The following is a 19,212-nucleotide window of genomic DNA, read 5'->3' on the forward strand; positions in this document are numbered from 1 at the left end:
ATCTGTAATGGTTGAATTCTTTCTTCCGGATGGGCCCAGTCATCAATTTACACGCTCCAATCGCAATAATGAATGTGCTTTTTCTCCTGTGACTATGATTATGATATGTGGACCTTGCATGTGCTGCGGGATGTACATCCTTTGAAAGGAAAATCTCACCCTGCCCTTCTCTATCATGTGTGGGATCGTGCAGTGAGCGATGGGAAAGGCAACCAACGACGTAAATCCACCTCAACCGTTCGCCACCGACAATCACGACTTTTTGCTCGGCAAAAGTTGTGGGGATGTAGACTTATTTGTCTTACTTTGTTGTCTTGTCCACTTCCAAAAGATCAATGTCACGTAACTTTTCTCCCAGCTTTTTACGGACATCTGTTGTCGTTTGCCTAATCTTCGCTTCTCTTTAACTCAATAATTCCTCTTCATTTTTTTTATGTGTCAAAATTTTTCCCCATCTTTTTAAGTTACTAATTTTGCTATTTATATTTCTCACCGCTACTTAGCCCAGGCCAGGCTCCTTTCGAGAAGGTTTGGTCCCTTCTCGTCTGGCCCCAAATTATTTTGGGCCTAATGACAGTTGGGTCAGCGGTCTTTTGCAAAAAGAACAAATTAATAGGCATTTCGAGTAGCCTCAGGATGAGGCGCGTTTGCCTTGTTTTGAGACTCACGCACCTCGAGTTGAGGCTCGCTCTTTCCGAACCTATATCTTCTCCATCCAAGATCCGATTTGGGTCAAATTTGCTTCGTTGGAACGTTCACATCGAGAGCCCTCCAACAAGACCTATATCATTAGGTAGAATTATAAAATCACAGGCCTGATATATAACTTAGGGGTTCAAAAAGTTTCGTTCCATTCCAAGATCTTTAGGCATGGTTTTGGACTCAGGGATCTTTCTTTCGGCATCAAAATGTTTGGCCGCTGATTACTCCCTCCTTCTATAGCGGTTTGAGTTGATTTTGGTTGCGATGGGATGCTTTGCATACTGCTTGCACTGTGAAATACGGGGGACCAGTCCTTAATCGATCCAAGTCATCGACAAGCATGGCCACACCTTGAATCGGTATCATGCTGATAACTTAACTAAGTTTTGGTGTAAACAAACTCATCTTTTATTTTAAAGTATTTATTGGGCCTTATATGGCCCCGGTAAATCTTTGATCAATTTTAGATTAGACAATGATTTTACAAAAATGACAGTATAATTTGAGGCGACGACACCCATAGCACTAAGGTCAAGTGGAAAGAAATATCGATAAACTAGGCTATGACAGATTTGTTTTGATTACACAAATAAATAAATTATAATTTCTGTCTTATCCAAGGGCTAAATTCCACGAAACCAACATCTTATTTCGAGGGAGCGTACCTGGTCTCTTTAACAACGGACAAGTATGCCCAACAGAGAAAAAAATCATCTTTCACTTGGGACTGTCGGATTCATATTGAGAGGTTGACTTCGTGTGGGAAAATGAGACAAACAGACCATGATTTAATTTTTAATTTATTTAATAAATTAAAAATCTAAAAATTACATTATATATTAAATCAAAATTTAAAAATCATCAACGTGATCTTCGTGTTTCGCTGTTTTTTATGTGAATCCACTCTTCTGTTTTAACTATTGCGTTGTGTCATGTCTCATCAATCCACGAGAAAACGTGAGGTGCAAACTGTCTAGTTGACCAGAAAATTAAAACATATGCCAGCAATTTAGGATTGGACTCAGAATTACATTAAATAAATTAAAAATTTCAAGCTCATAAAATTTAAAAATTATTTATATCGTTATTGTAACCCGTGTTGATGGGTATGGCCTGGGGTACGAGGTTAGCCTATAGTTGTGAGCAGTGCCATAAGCGTGCTAACCCTACAATGGATCTTTCATCTACATTCACTTACCCTAAGCGTTGGTAGCTATTATATCAGCCTATCCGACAGTAGTCGAGGCATGCAAGCACACCTCGATATGGAGTCTACCTTTCTCATCGTGAGGCCTTCTAATTCTCTATTTATTTTTGTTTTCTCGACAAAGAGGGAATACGAAAGACAGCGCAAGGTCTCCCACCTTAGGACGAACTCCCGCTTGTTTCCTCCTTGAATCTTTTAAAGATCTGCTCATATCCAAGTCTCATGTGCATTCGCTCCTTTTTATTTTTTTTTAAATATCGAGTCATGTCATGTCGCGTCAATTCATTAAGGACAAAATGTTAGGCTGACCATCTAGCCAAATGGATAAAGTAAACATATGCCAACTTTGCCTCATTTCCTTATTCACCGTTGATGCCTTAAGTGCTACCATGATGGTCCCCGTTTGCTTTCAATTATTGTCCTACTTCCTATTATTGTGCCCTGAATTTGTCATTATTAATAAGCCTTAAATTATTTAATCAACCAAAGGCCTATTAATATTTTTTAATCAACCAAAGGCCTGTTAATATTTACCCAAAAAAAATGCCTCTTAATAATGACAAACAGCGAACATTTTGAGGGCGCAATAATTGGAAGTAGGTCAATAATTGAAAGCAAACGGGGACCATCATGGTAGCGCTGAAGGCGTCAATGGTGAATAATGAAATGAGGCAAAGCTGACATATGTTTACTTTTCTATTTGGCCAAACGGTTGTCGCTAATGAATTGACGCGGCATGACATGACTTGATATGTGAAAAAAGAAGAGTGGATGCACATGAGACCACCCATCGGCACAAATTGCACTGATGACATAAATAATTTTTGAATTTTATGAGCCCAGAAGTTTTCCATCTTTTTAAGTTACTAATTTTGCTTACTTCGATGAGGTTTATATTTCTCACCTTTACTTAGCCCAGGTCAGGCCCCTTTCGAGAAGGCATGGCCCCTTCTCGTCTGGCCCCAAATTGTTTTGGGCCTAATGACAGTTTGGTCAGCGATCTTTAGCAAAAAGAACAAATTAATAGGCATTTCAAGAAGTAGACTCGCCCCCTTACAAAATGCAGAAAAGAAGGGTACTAATAGGCATTTCAAATAGCCTCAGGTTGAGGCGCGTTTGCCTCGTTTTGAGACACGCACCTCGAGTTGAGACTTGCTCTTTCCGAACCTGTTATCTTTTTCATCCAAGATCTAATCTGTGTCACATGTTGGAATGTTCACATCGAGAGCCCTCCAACAAGACCTATCTCATTAGGTAGAACTATAAAATCATAGTCCGGATATATACCTTAGAGGTTTGGAAAGTTTCGTTCCATTCCAAGACCTAAAGGCACGGTTTTGGACTCTAGGATCTTTCTTTCGGCATCAAAATGTTTGCTGCTTATTACTCGCTCCTTCAATATTGGTTCAACTTGATTTTGGTCACGTTGGGATGCTTGCAAAATCGAGAAATCATATACTTCTTGTGCTGTGAAATACAGGGGAACAGTCCTTAATCGATCCGAGTCATCAACAAGCATAGCCATAAACACGAGTTCTTGCAATCAGCATGGCCAATAATAAAAGGCTTTGGTACTGGTGTCTCGCCGATGGCTACACTTGAATTGATATCATGCCAATAACTAATTTTTGGTGTAAACAAACTCATATATTATTTTAAAGAAATTATTGGGCCTTATATGTCGCCAATTAATCTTTGATCAATACTAGATTAAACTTAATAATTTTACAAAAATGAGAGCATAATTTGAGGCGACGACACTCATAGCACTAACGTCAAGTGGAAAGAAATACCGATAAACTAGGCTATGACAGATTTGTTTGAATTGCACAAATAAATAAATTGTAATTTCTGTCTCATTCAAGGGCTACATTCCACGAAACCAACATTTTATTCCGCATAAAACTGCTACAGCTCTCACAGTTTTAACCGGCCTCACGGTCACGGGAGCGTACCTGGTCTCTCTAACTATGCACAAGTCCATCCCCAACTGGGAGAAAAATCATTATCTTTCACGTGGGACTGTCGGGTTCATATTGAGAGGTTGACTTCGTGTGGAAAAATGAGACAAACTGGTCATGATTGAATTTTTAATTTATTTAATAAATTAAAAATTTAAAGATTTCATTATATACTAAATCAAAATTTAAAACTCATTAATGTCATCTTCATGTTCCACTATTTTTTAATGTGAATCCACTTTTTTTTTTTAATTGACATGACATGTTATGTTGCATCAATCCACGAGAAAACGTGAGGTATTGTCTAGTCGACCAAAAAGTAAAACATACGCCAGCAATTTAAGGTAAAGTTAAGAATTATATTAAATAAATAAAAATTTCAGGTCCATAAAATTTAAAAATTATTTATGTCATTATTGCCCTTTGTGGGGTGGGTGGTCTCACATGCATCTAACTCTTCTTTTTTCAAATATCGGCTTATGGTCATGTTGCGTCAATCCATTAACGGCAAAACGTTAAGTGCACACTGTTTGGACAAATAGAAATGCAAATATATGCCAGCTTTGCCTCATTTCCTTATTCATCATTGATGCCTTCAGCGCTACTATGATGGTCCCCGTTTGCTTCCAATTATTGTCCTACTTCCAATTATTGTGCCCTGAAAATGGTCGCTGTTTGTCATTATTAACAGGCCTTTGGCTGATTAAATAATTTAGGCGTACATTCATGTTTCGTCCGTTGAGTTAGTGTAATTGAAGGCAAAAATTTTAGATGGCTCTCGCTCTATTAGTTTGTAATTGGATTCTCTACTTTTTAATAACTTGTGCAGCTCTTCCTTGTACGATGTGAACAGATCATATGAGTGTCTCCCTATGCTCCTCCCTTGACATTAGATCAATATTTACATTTCATCTGAAATCACATTGAACTAAGACGAAAGAATGGCCCTAATGCATGCATATTCGAATCATGCATTAAGCTCCCAAATATGATGTTACACACGAATTTAGAAAGATGGCCGGCTCAAACTCAATCCAACGTGAACGATGGGTGCATGAGAGTATGGTAAGCGTGCGTGGACCTCACGGAGGCGGATAACATGAAGTGAGACCTGGCCAAAACCCTAAGCACCTAATTTCGGCCACCTTTCCCTATGTTTGGATATGAGTGGTCTTGGAAACAATATACACCTTTTTCCAGGGTGATTCAAGCTTGGATATGCCATATAAAATGCTTTTTTGGGGTGAGTGTGATTCTAGAATACACATGGTATGTTTCAAGTTTCAAAAAATGAGAAACATGTTCCAATATATAGATCCGGATAAAATCTGGACGAAAGTTGGAATCGTTCACCCTTATTTACGAGTATCCTTTTGCTACTTAAACTCGAATTGATTTGCTGAAAGCAAAGCAAAGCTATGGACTATCAACAACTAGATATGGCAACCAAGTCCTCATTTGGTTGTGGCAAACTTAAAAAGTCTAGAAAACTAGGTCACTTCAGTCCTTTTTCACGTCAAAAAAAAAAAAAAAAAAAAACAACAACAAATTAAGCTTAACTAATAATGAAACAAAAATAAGAAAAAGAAATTGATTGATTCTTAGGTAAATCCTGGATGTTCCAAATTCTAAGGTATACATAGTAGATTTCAAATTTTAAGTTAGGCTATTTCAATTGCTCACTTAGAGACATGGCCGAAGGCCCATAGGTGGGATCCAGCGAAAGATGATTTTTGTGCATGTATCATGCGCACGAACAAATAAATCCTCTTTGATGTCGGGATAAAATTGTGGAAGTTATGGGTTGACGAAGATCTCTCAAGACATTGCCCGACCTTGATTAGAGATGGATTAACGGGAATCTCCATACTTTACTACACTGAATTTATCGTTTTTGATTAATGAATACCTCGGCCGCAGAGCGCCCGCATCGCACGATCAAATTACACACTCCTCACCCTACTTAACGCAAAATCTGCTCTGTGTCCCACCATAAAATTTTGTATCCCTGTTTTTTCCTCCATATGCGTCAAGTATTGATCTATATAATTTGTTCTTTACTTCAGCCAGAGAAGTATAAGCTTTTACATTAATATTGTCATGGGTACGTGGTGAATCTGCATGAGAAGGCATGGAATTTGTTGAAAATAAGCAGCCTCCACTCTCCCAAGCTAGTTGAAAGTATGGTGGCTTGCAACAACCTATAACTCTTCTGTGTGACCGTTGAGTGCAGATTAACTGATGTGGGATAACCTTAACAATCTTCTTCTTACACATTGGACCAAGGTCGGAGTCACTTGCAACAATCCATAACTCTTCTATACGATTGTTGAATCCAAATTTATTGGCAAGTTAGGCTCCAATATCAGTGTTGGGTGGTTTTTGACTTCTTTCATTCTAAAATCTAGTTCAAATGATGAGACTTTCCTCACTTTTATAAATCAATTACTGGCCCTTTCATAACTGATATGGGATGATCTTAACACATACAAGTAAAACATTTGTGGTGAAGATGGGCAATAATAACTGGGAGCGGTAGGCTCTGGTGAGCCTAAACCTCACTTCACCGGATGGAACTCTCAGAGACGCATCTAGAATTTGGAGGAGAAGCGGAAGGAGCAATGGATGGACACTCTAGTTGGTACATCTGTGATGACTCAGAAGAATTTCGGCATAAGATTTCCCTCACTGAAGTAAATGGGCATTGGAAGTCAGGACTCATCATTAAAGCCTAAAGGTGCAGTCTATTAGGCGGTAATGCAGCGACGGATTCCAAATGTCCACTGTCGACTAGGGGAAGAATAGCGAAAGATGTTATCTAGTGAATGATTAAGCTGCAATAAGCTTCTATCCTTGATAGTGCTTGGTGGATAAAATTTCTCTCTCGATTGTATCGTCTGGTTTTTCTGATCTAGATGTCTTTCTATTCTTGATAGTGCTTGGTGGATGAAATTTTTCCCTTGAATATACCATTTGGTTTTTCTGATCTAGATGTCTTTGTGTATTGTCGGATTATATCCAGGGAAAAAAACGTAGAGGCTTGATCATTGGAGAAGGAATTTCCATAGTTATGGGATAAGGAATTTTCAGTGTATGCTTATGATTGACAATGATATAAGATATAATGATTGGCTACTACTTATTTTACTTGATAGATTTATTTTTATGAAATGAGTGTGTACTTAACCCTACTGATACTCTATTGATCCTTATTTTTTTCTTTTAAATTTATCTTTATTTTGTAGTATTCTGGCATTTGCTCTACTTCGATTTGATTTATCGTGAAAGTTTATGTATTTCTCATGTATTATTTTAAGTAGTGAATATAATTTTCTTTCAACTAAAAAAATTAATTTTCTAAATCCTGCCAATAATGATTACAATTCCATGTATGGTGAGAAACTAATAATATCTAGTGATCAAGTTTCAATTACTAGCAAACAACTTTCTTGTTTTTATTTCTGCACTTCTAATTACCGGCACTTTTTCTGCACTCATTTTTCAGTTTTGTCAAATGGGCCTTTACTAAATTGAATAAGCTCAATTGGAAAAAAAAATTGTTTAGTATTGAAGACTCTCATGGTGAGATATCATTTTTTATTCGTTAAGAGCAAAAATGGGCAGGGGCATGAGGATAAATTTTATTTACTATGAAGGTCTTTAGCTAATTCACGCCAAACTGAACTTGAAAAAATAAAAAGAAAAAAGGCATGCGTGGTCTCACCAGCCATCACATCTTCTTCTTCTCACAGCTACATACATACAAGCACAAACCTCATTCCGTTGCATAACAGAGAAGGGCTGAGCTGAGTGCAAGTCCCGCCGGCATTCGGCCGCGATGGCATCTCCCGAGGTGGCCGCTCTCGACAAGTCGCTACACGTACTCTCCGAGAGAGAAATTCTCTTGTCTGGATTACCAGATAATATCACGACGGCCGTTAGTCATCTCCAGACAATCTTGATCACCTTGATGGTACTGCAATCCGGCACGGACAACGACGAGCAAAGCGGCGACCACGGACCTGGCCTCCTAGGTCGAGCTCGAGATGCTGCGGACTTCGCCGGTAAGTTCCTCCTGGAAGCATCACGACACTTGAAGTCCCCTAAGGGCCGCCTCGCGAAAATTCGCGCGCTAGTCCGCTTCACGTCGCTCAGGGCACGCGTGCGCGCCTCGGAAAGAAAGGCCCTCGATTTGATCATTAGAGTCCATACATTGTCCACTCACCTGTCCCAAACGCAAGATCCGCCTCGCCATGACCTGCTTATTCTCGATGAAGACGCTTCATCGAGGAATATGCATCGAGTGAAAGTATGTTGGAATGGGAAAATTGAGTCGGACATTGTGGGTCGTGAGGCTGAAGTGCGGAAGCTCCTGGCTCGGTTGACCTTGAAAGATGGCGATCAGGATGCGTTGAGACTTCGCATCGTTTGGGTGGTGGCAGAGGAACCCATCGGCAAGACGGCTCTCGTAAGGAGCGTGTACAACAGACCCGAGCTAGATCATAGCTTCCAATGTCGCGTCTGGGTTCATCTTCCCGATGAAGTCAACTTGAAAGTCAACTTGAAAGATCTCTTGGTGAAGATAGTGAAGCAAACACCTGTGCCAGAACTGAAGGATCTAGAGCACAAAAGTGATAAATACCTGAAGGAGATGCTTCACAAGTCCTTGATGGAATTGAGGTACCTCATCGTGTTTGACAATTTGCGTGAGGCCAAGGTGATGGACGAGCTCATGACCCTCCTCGCAGACTCGAGGAATGGAAGCAGAGTCATCGTCACTACTCGGGATCCCAAAATCCCGTCAATTATATACCCTTGGGCTTCTCCTCTAAAGCTGGGCCAATTAGATGCTGACCGGAGCGAGCTCTTGTTGAAGGAATGCGGCTCCATTAGCGAAGATCCGGGGCTCAAAGCGAGTATTCTGAGCAAGTGCAGTGGCTCTCCTCCGAGGATTTTGCTGCTTGGAGGACTTACGATGGCGAGCGGTGATTCTTCGCCTCTCATGGACCAGCTCGTTGATGATCCCACGCTCCATGATATCGTTTCCCTGAGCTACCACAAATTGCCTTACCTGCTCAAGCCCTGTTTGCTTTACTTGTGCCTCTTTCCCAAAGACTCGGACATCTCGACAAGGAGGCTCTTCCGGCTATGGCAAGCTGAAGGATTGGTCCCAGTGCTCGAGTTCACGGCCATGAAGTGCTTCGAAGAATTGGTTGGTCGAAACTTGGTTCATGTGGTGAGGCGTAGGAAGCGGAGTGAAGAGCCCAAATCTTGCCGTGTGCCTAGTTTCCTGCACGATTTCTTGTGCGAGATGGCAACGCGACTCGGACTACTTCAGATCCATTCGGACACCAAGGGAACTAATCATGATGAAGAATCTAAGCTTGTTAATGGCTGCTTATGGATTGTCAAGCAGAAGAGTGCTGAGACGGGGGATCATTCGCACGGCAACATCCAATTCCGATACCTCCGTTCCTACGTAACCTTCAAAACGCAGAAGCAGGGGACTCGTTCAAGGGAAGTGGAAGAGCTGCTTCGGCCATTGATTTCAGAGGCAAACTGCGGTCTGCTCAGGGTGCTCGATCTGGAGGGGACTTACAAGCCGTTGCTCCCAGACGAACTTGGTAATGTACTGCTGAACTTGAGGTACTTGGGATTGCGATGGACGGTCCTCGATTCTATCCCTGATTCACTCAGGAACATGTCCCGCCTTGAGACATTGGATCTGAAGCACACTAACGTTAGGAAATTGCCGAGTTCGATTTGGAAGGTGAAGTCCCTCCAGCACCTGTACATGAACGAGGTGTGCTTTGATAAGTCCACCAGTGGTGGTAGCTTGAGCAATCTCCAAACCTTGTGGGGCTTATACATTGGATCTGCTAAGAGTCGCATGCTCGATGTGCTTAGTAAATCGACCGGGCTCGAGAAATTGGGGCTGACGTGTAATTCTCCAGTGGTGAAGGAAGTGACCGAGTGCATTTCGAATCTAACCATACTTCGATCCCTGAAGCTGAGATCCAGGGATCTCTTCGGTCAGCCCTCGGATCTCGACTTGAGCGATATTAAGGAACTCAACTCTCTTTCGGACTTGTATTTGCTCGGGGGCTTACCCATGCAAGAAAGCTTGACGCTTCTTCCTCGGGACCTGAAAATCCTTACCTTGTCCATGTCAGGACTAGTCGATGATCCGATGCTGGTGCTAGGAGAGCTCAAGAGCTTGGAAGTTCTTAACTTATTTGCAGAATCCTATACGGGTAAAAAATTGGATTGTCCCTCAGGTTCATTCCCAAGCCTTCGCGTCCTCAAACTGTGGATGTTGGAGGAAGTGGAAAAAGTTTATGTAGGAGACGAAACCACTCTTTGTCGCCTGGAAGAGCTGGAGATCAAGGAATGCAGACGCCTAACTTATATTGCTTCGTTGGATCATATTGAATCCCTGAAACAAATAATATTGATTAAAGTGGAGGAAGAATTGGCGACGAACATCAAAGCCAGATTGATCCGAAAACTGTTCATCAATGGGAAGCAATTAGGGACCTCTCCTTCTTCCCGAGAAATATTCATCAAAGAGAAGCAATTGGTACGCCCTCCTCCTCCTTCTGCGCAGGTAATATTTCATCATCTATACGCTCTGTTTTTAGCACCTTGATTTTAAATTTATATGCTCTGTTTCCGTACATTTCCTCGTAACATTGTTGCATATTCGATATTCACGTGACTATTCTTTTTCTTCAATGTATATAACTTAAGTAATTTGTTCTTTTCTATCCAAATATGCAGGCACCCCAAGATAATTGACGAGGAATGGACGTGAATCGTGATCGTTCCTCTTTTCCGGACACTGTCGTACTTTTTTTCTTGATATTTATGGATGTCATCGTGTATTGCAAATTATATTCGATATTTAAGTGTTCTAGAAAAGAGAGTGGAGTTCGCAAAAGATTCTTACTCTGGATCCCAATTTTATAGTAGAAACATCCTATGTAAACTTTTATTTACACAAGCTATTTTAGATGCATACTATTTATGAATTTGAATTATAGCTATTATGAAGCGTACCCCATACCTATTATTGATCAGCCAAATCACTAAAATTGCATTTGGTCGCTCAGACATTTTTGATAAAGATATGATGGGATTTTGAATTCCCTATCTAATGTTTGATAACATCAGTATATAATACGGATTCTGATAAAATATTATCCAAATAAGTATTTGGTGTTCATTGGCAAAACTGGATTGGACATTAGAAAAGATCTCTGAGCATGATGGATTCACGACTTCATCGCCCAAGCCCGCCACTACCACCTCTACTGTCTCGAGAAGCACGTCGTCCGCCTCCACCACAGCTCATATCGTCATCATGGCCTTGCTCTGTCCCTCGGTCGTCCTTCTTCTCTATCTTGATCTTTACATTGTCCTTCTTTATCGCGCCCGTCATCCATCCTCTCTGCCATATAGTCGCTGCCATCAAAGAGGGCGAGGTGGCTACGATGAACCCTTGACCTGGGGCTTCAATCGAGCATGAGCCTCAAATTTCAGTTTGTCTGTGATCCTTGCCGTCGGGTCCACATCGGCTTGGTGGTGCTCGAGGTTGACCGGAGATGAGGTTGGGGCTGCACGTGGTGGATCTGTAAATGAGTCCAAGGCGATTCCAATTGGGGTCGAGGGTGGCCGTGGCAGCAAGCTGATGGCACGAAAAGAGGTCAATTGAGAGGAGAAGATATGGTGTGTCCATGTGAACAGTCGACAGAACGTGCTTGAGGTCTCTCAAAGACGTAAGGCATAGAAGAGCCCAAATGACGCAAAGAATGAGAGAGAAAGAAGCTCAGATTTTGAAACTTCGGAAATTGAATAGAGTGAGAAAAGGTTGAAGAAGAAGAGGAGAGTGACCATGGGAAGAGAGTGAGACCTTGGCCCAAGATTCTATACCACCATCTTAGGTGGGATTTTTTTTATCAGAATTATATCCAATGCCAAATGGAATAAAAGTTATCCTATCCGGTTCTATCCAAAACACCAAATATAGCCTAGTAATATAACATTGAGCAAGTAGGTTCTAGACCTCTTTGCTGGTCTCAAACCTCCTAAATTGAAGATGAAGGGATGGAACAGAGGTGTCGTGAATCCATTGAATGGTACGATGATTCCTATTGTCCCAATCTTCAAGTTTTCGCCATATTTTTCGGCAGCCCGCGTAGGATCTGTGATACCTCCTGTCACATATCATATCACCATAGTTTCCTTCCCTACAGGAAGCTACGCATAGCTTGAACCCACAAAATATTATTAGACCCATTTAGAACAGTCTGTAATGGGCCGGGCGACTTTGACTCGTGCATTTTTCACAAAATAATAAGCATGGAAAGAGAGAAACTCAATGTTGCATATCGAATCAACAAAAACTAGCCTCAAATTCGGAAAGAGCGCCATGAAAAACCTCAGGAACCGGAAAAGGATGAACTGGTCGGCCAAAGTCGAATAGGTCCAGTCAACGGGGTCTGAATACTGTTGATGTGGTGTTGCTGAAATGGCGTCGTTAATGTCGCTCTGCTGACATGGCGCCATTGTTGCGAGTGCTGACATGGCAGATGACGTGCCCCTGCTAACATGGCAATTATGTGGAGGCACATGTGCGATGAAGGATAGACGGTTGATTCAAGCGCGTGCAACTGGTGGTGGTTTTGTGGTGGCCGGATTGATGGGTGTGGCTAAAGTAGACAGGTGGTCCTCCAAGTCGCGAGAAATAGGTTGTGGCTGTGACTTGGCTGCAGGGACACGACTGAGGACGGAATGAAAGCGGTGGTGGATGATGTGAAATGCGAATAGGGGGCAGCGACGTGAGACCACAAGGCGGCGGAGTGTGGACTGAGGTCGGGGCATTCGAACTTGGTGAGAAACTTGACACTCCTGAAATAACAGGCACGACTCTCATTTTGTGCGAGCGATTTGTGCACCCAATTATCACGAGCGATGAGTTTGCACATTGCTATATAGCTAGGTATTGGCTCTAATACTCTGTCGGTAAAACTATTTTTCCCAATGGTAAAGCTGTTAGTAAATGAGCCAATAATGTATTTCAGCATTTAACTTAGTACTTCCTCTAGCGTTTAAGGCAGTGTTACATCTGCGAGACAGGTTTTGGACGGCACCTCTTTAATAGAATCAATAGCAGAATAGGAAAATAGGCATAATAACGTTAATAATAAGCAGGAGAAAAATGAGTGTTAGGATTCGAACCATTAACCTATATTCTGATATAATGTTAAGACAAATCATATTTCCCAATAATGTTATGTGGTTTAATAGCTAGAAAGCTTTGAACAGCTCGTGCTGTGTTCTCTAGTTGCGACATACTTTGTCTGAGAAAACTTCCTGGCTGGTAGCATAACGATAAGGCTATGGTGTTGAGCTTATTAGTCTCGAGTTTTTAGATCACGAGTGTTGTAGAGAAACTATGACTCAAAATCAGGACCACGGACGTGTGCTTGTTTATTCTCACTCGCAACTAGGGGCTGCAATTAGAAAAGGCATTCAAAATTAACAAAGTGAAATTGTAACCTCGTTCGATTAAATTATGTTGCCAAATTTGACATCCTTTGTCAAAGACCGAGACTTCTTCACTCCTTGCTTTTTCAATCTTAATCTATTAAAGCATTAGCAAAATGTTTATCTACTCATAGTTTAGCCTATGCATCTTGAGAGAAAGAGAGAGCCACACCCCAAATCCTATAGGGATAAAGGTAATGACACAACCGTCATTCTACCCGAAAAATGCAGTCTCAAACCACCAAAATCCAAATCCTCACTCTAACAACCACCAATAAGGGACCTGAAAAAACACGAAAGATGAATGGAATGAGTAACCATAGTTTAGTGAGTAGTGCATATTTCTTCTAAGCAGATCGAACACCTACTATGCACTTTACAAAACAAAACAACAACTTATTTTACCCAAATCTAGAATATAACAAACTTATTAGAAGAGAATGAGTTACATATGCTGCAACATAGCTATATGATAATAGAAATATCAATTTCACAATAATATCAAAAAAAATATCAATGGTTTAGCCCATTGATCAATCTCATCAATTCACATGCCAACAATACATTTCATTGGACAAACTTCTACTCAAATATCTACCATAGTCACGTATTGTGGCCCGTGATAAGGCAACCAAGCCCCCCCGCCAAGGTCTCCACTTATATTGCGAGTGGCTGATCCACAAGGATATCCTAAACTATTATGCATATCCACAAGCCTCTTACTAGGCTCACTGTGATATTGAGTATCAATACCAATCCATAACAATATCCTCTACAATTCAGAAAGCCAAACCAAAAATATATCATAAATCGGTTTCACAAACTAAAGCATATAATCTTTCACAACTTAGCTCATCCACTAGAAATACCTTTTTGTAAAGCATTTCTCATTTCAAAACTAATTTCATAAATCATTTCACAAAGCATATATCCTATAATAACCTTCCATAACACATTTCTCAAACATTCTTAAATACTAAAATATAGTTAGCACTTGGTTCATATTTTATGCAACAAATATGCTTATTCATAACTTATAATATATCAAATCTTTATTGTTTTCAAGACATGATTTTAGTAATTCATAAAAGAGATAGCACCACTCACTTGGAAATGGCCAAACCAAACAATGCATAACTAAACGAGCCAACAATTTTACAATTTTATCAATTGAAGGAGAATTGACGTTAAACCCAAATAAAACTCTATCTCTATTATAAAACGGCTATACTATGTCCATACGCTAACAAAACAACTTCTACGAGTTAACAAATCGCTTATTTGAAGCAATTACTCAAACCTAAACGCGATATAGAACTCGCCTGTAAGGTCCTAAAATTTTACTTGGACCAAATCGTTGCTTCAAATCAACCTCCATGAAACCCCACGGCTTTACAATGACATAATCCACCATTTTGATGAAATCCCAAAACTCCACAAATCAAAAATCGGGCTAGGCGGCTCAAAATTCATAAAATTTCGAATTTAAGACATAAATATGAAAACTACTAACTACTCCGGGGGCACAAGTACTTATCAAGCATTATAACACGAAGTCAAATTTGCTTAACGCGGCATTCGTGGCTAGAATCCCTCTTCTTTCTTCTTTCCTCTTTCCGTTTCTTTTTCTTTTCTTTTCTTTTCTTTCTTTCTCGGCGAGCTCCCCGTCCCGAGCGCCCCTTTTCCATGTAAAACTGATGGGAAATGTTAAAGAACTGAGGCCCACTTTCCCTTCTTTGTTGAAAAACTGAGGTCCACTTTCACTCCTTTAACATTTCCCTTCCTTCCGAGAAATTGTTGGGTGCTGCATCTTTGACTGTTCAAAACCCATATTTTACGCAGAGAGAGAGAGAGAGAGAGAGAGAGAGAGAGAGAGGGGCTCCGCATCATGGTACTGTCCGCTTGCTTGCCTGTGTCACATACCTCAATATCAGTCCTTGTCCTCTCTCTCTCTCTCTCTCAAACATAAGAGATCCTTGTTACAAAAGACCGATGTTTCTTTGAACCCGTGGATTAACATTTTCACTATCGAGTGATGATATTGCCAGTTATCGGTAAGTAAAAGTCATTCATTTCATTTCTGCTTGACGTTCATCTCATCTCTGCTTCAGTGAACTTTGAGCTACATATAGTTTGTTTTGGCTTTGGATGTCCAAGTTTTTCTTGGGTACAGTAGACTTTGCCTCTGCAGATGACTTCAAAAAAGCTGTAGAAGATAGAAAAAAATGCGAGAATTTACACCAAAAAAGAAAGAAAGAAAGAAAGAATGCGAGAATTTCTTTTGTTCTCAAATCTGTCTGCTGAAGAAACCATGTAAGTAACTTGTAAGGCGGCGAATTTTCTAAAGCAGCATAGAAAAGTCAAATCATCTCACCGATGTTCATAGGGTTACTTAAGATTTTAGTGCGCAACCGTTTGATTAGGTCATACAATGAAATGTCTCTCTAGCTCAACATCGTTGATCATTTTTGCCAGTTGCGTATTCACTAATTTGATATTCACATCGCTCTCCTTTTATGAGCAAATTACTTTCGTCATTCTTTTGCTAAAACAAGTGTTGCATCTCAGCTGCTCTGAGTAGCGGCATCGTCGTGAAGAAGATGCAGGTTATGCCGGTCTTCTCTTCGCGTTTCAAAGAACTGTGGGAAGAGTGGGAGCTCCGCGGTGTCGTGTTCCTCAGCCTCACCCTCCAAATTATGCTCATTTGTATGGGCAATCGCCGCAAATACATTCACTCTGCCTTGTTCAGGGGGGTCGTTTGGCTGGCCTACCTAATGGCTGATTCAGTCGCGATCTATGCGCTTGGCATAATCACGAACAAGCTCACAAATTTAAACAGCCAAAGTGTGGACGCGGACACCCAGCTGAATGCGTTCTGGGCGCCATTCCTCTTGTTACACTTAGGAGGCCCTGACACCATCACAGCATATGCCCTAGAAGACAATGAGCTCTGGTTGAGGCACTTGTTGGCACTAGTCACCCAAGCAGGAGTGACATTTTATATCTTCCTGATGGCATGGACTGGCCAAAAGATATCCATCCTCGCCATCGTGGTGATTCTTGCCGGGCTCGTCAAGTATGGTGAAAGGGTTTATGTGCTCTGGACTGCCAGCAGTGAGCAGTTCAGGGACTCCATCCCCGACCCGCCTCCTAATTATTCCAAGATATTGGAGCAACATAAGTTGATGAAGGCTGAGGGCTACGATGTCATACCGCATGAAGTGATCGAGGTCCGCAATGTGATCATGGAAAACACTGTGGATGGTGCCGATCTTTTATCTCCAGAGGAAAACCTCGATCTGGAGCAACTTTATAAGCGTAAGCAAGGAGAATTGCTTGTGGCCAGAGGCTTGGTTAAAATATTCCAACGCCTTTTCGCAGATCTCCTGCTGAGGTTCGAGGATCGCGACACAAGTAAGTTGGTTCTCAAAGATAATAATTTCCTCGTGGTCTTCAAGATCATCGAGATTGAATTGGGAATCATGTACGATTTGCTCTACACAAAGGCCAAGGCAATACATACTAGCTGGGGCTTGGCTCGTCGCACAACCGGATTGGTTTCAATCTGCTTCGTATTGGTTCTCTTCATCCCGATCAAGGATCAGAATTACTCAGTAGCTGATCTTTATTTGACCTTTATACTGCTAGCAGTGGCCATATTCCTGGAGATTTATGCTTTGGTTGTTCTTCTTTTCTCTGATAAGACGGCTTGTTGGTTGATTAAGGAAAAGAAATTCGCAGTCTTGGATTTCATCAATTGGTTGCAACCACTGACTAAACGGCACCAATGGTCGGATCACATGGCTCAATACAGCCTATTGAGCTTTGCCATCAAAGAGAAGCACCTCTTTTGCCATCGACTCCTCGAATTTCTGCACATTGATGAGAAGGTCGAGAAGCTCCTCTACAGACATCACAAGGAAGTGACCAAAGATCTAAAGAAATTTATAATGTCACATTTCAAGGAAATGCAGTCTCTGTGGACCACCAGAGGAAGCAGGGTGCTCGAAAAGTTCAACAGAATGGAGAGTTTAAAATGGAGCATTGAGTTGGAGTTCGACCAAAGCATCCTCATTTGGCATATCGCGACCGAATTATGTTGCCACCCAAAAGACAAAGACAGTTTGAAAAACCCGGTTTACAACGAAGATCATATAATAGAAAACATCAAATCGGGATCCAAGATCAGCAAGCGCTTGTCTCGATACATGTTATATATCCTTGTCATGTATCCTGCGATGCTGCCGACCGGGATTGGACGCATCAAGTTTCAAGAGACCTATGTTGAGGCCATGAAATTCTTCAATGAGTTCCACGAGCCCAACAAAGCAAACGTTCAAGGTTATATGAAGTACGTGATGAAATGTGCAGGATTCTGCACAAGTGCTTGGCAACATATCAAGAAGAAAAAGAAGCGCAAATTCGATATTACCAGTGCCTGCAACCAGCTGCGGGACCAGGTGAAGACAAAGCTGAATTTGACGGTTGCAAAGGGAGACCGGAGCAAGTACGTGCTGTTCCACGGGTGTCGGCTCGCGTCACAGCTGGACAAGATCGAAAGTCAAGAGGAGAAGTGGGAGATAATAAGCGAGGTGTGGGTTGAGATGTTGATTTATGCAGCGACTAAGTGTAAAGGGAGTTATCATGCACAGCAACTGAGGAGAGGAGGAGAGCTTCTGACTCATGTCTGGCTCATGATGGCTCACTTTGGCTTGACTGATCACTTCCAGATTCCACATACCCCTGCCATAGCTGAGCTGATTATGCAGTAGGATAACACTTTCGGTTTTATTTCAAGCATAAATTGTAATTATCCAAATGGTTTAGCATGCTGTTCTATATTGGATATGCTTAACTAATTGCGACTTCCTTTGTGGAGCTTGTGAATTTTGTATGATGTAACTCAATAATGGTGATTAAATATCTGTTGAGGATGATGACCGGAAACATGGTAACGTTTCGATTTTTCACTTTAAATTTAATTACCATAGCTTTGGTGATCATAGACTACAAAATAATGTGTGTTGTGCTGAGGATTAACCATCACGTAGTGTCTTTTTATGCAGTGACTAATCATGGTTGCAACGAAGAGTATCATAACTGACTTGAAGAAGGCTCAAAGATTAAATGGTGATAACTTTTATATTTGGCACCAACAAGTGCAATTTATATTAGAATAACAAGAAACGATGGAGTTTTTGAACTAAGCTATGGATGACCCTGCCGAAGGAAACCCTGCTCAAGCTACAAGAGATCGAGAGGCTTTTAGAGCCTGGGAGAAAAGGGCCACTGAGCCTCTTGTTAGATTGTTAGTTATATGCAAGGACGATCTCATGAGAGAATTTGGGCATTTCCCTGTGACATGGGAGATGTGGTTTGCACCACCAAGCGACATACTATAAGAAACGCTCACCGGATTGTTGACATCGTTAAAATCGATTAGAAAGAGACTTTGTGAAGATAGGTTGATTTGACAAGAGGAATGTAATTAAATTGTGGGTGATTCCATTTGATTGCAAAATTCATGTCGAATGGCACTAAACCAATTTTTTTGTCAATTCTATACCCCATGCCCACAATTTAAAATCTTGCCATTTTACGACAATTGAGAGTCGCCAATGAGTCGGAGATGCACAATGTGGATCGAAAATAATCAACCACGGGTCAAACGCGCTAAAAATTCTAAAAGCTACCTCGGTAGGTTAAGTAACGCTAAAATCGCGTTCGGTTGAAATTAACCACGAAATTGAATCCGATTTCAGGAATAAAAAATTCTAGCGTGTCATAATTTTT

At 41.1% G+C, this 19,212-nt stretch overlaps 2 protein-coding genes across 2 annotated transcripts; both read left to right on the forward strand.

Annotated features, from left to right (window-relative positions):
* Nucleotides 1–7,600: 7,600 nt before the first annotated feature.
* Nucleotides 7,601–10,901, forward strand: LOC104457391 (putative disease resistance RPP13-like protein 2). The gene is made up of 2 exons (XM_010072339.3): nt 7,601–10,477; nt 10,651–10,901. The coding sequence occupies exons 1-2, from the start codon at nt 7,709–7,711 to the stop codon at nt 10,666–10,668; spliced, it is 2,787 nt and encodes a 928-aa protein (XP_010070641.3). The 5' UTR covers nt 7,601–7,708; the 3' UTR covers nt 10,669–10,901.
* A 4,512-nt stretch (nt 10,902–15,413) lies between these two features.
* On the forward strand, nt 15,414–18,328 carry LOC104416890. The gene is made up of 2 exons (XM_039299498.1): nt 15,414–15,473; nt 15,988–18,328. Exons 1-2 carry the CDS (start codon nt 15,455–15,457, stop codon nt 18,189–18,191), a joined length of 2,223 nt encoding a protein of 740 aa, XP_039155432.1. The 5' UTR covers nt 15,414–15,454; the 3' UTR covers nt 18,192–18,328.
* The last annotated feature ends 884 nt before the right edge of the window (nt 18,329–19,212 follow it).

The sequence above is a fragment of the Eucalyptus grandis genome, chromosome 8 (genome assembly GCF_016545825.1).
Source record: "Eucalyptus grandis isolate ANBG69807.140 chromosome 8, ASM1654582v1, whole genome shotgun sequence".
Classification (NCBI taxonomy): domain Eukaryota; kingdom Viridiplantae; phylum Streptophyta; class Magnoliopsida; order Myrtales; family Myrtaceae; genus Eucalyptus; species Eucalyptus grandis.

Excerpts from the sequence above, each read along its gene's own strand:
- LOC104457391 (XM_010072339.3), top strand. The coding sequence starts at position 7,709 with ATGGCATCTCCCGAGGTGGCCGCTCTCGACAAGTCGCTACACGTACTC.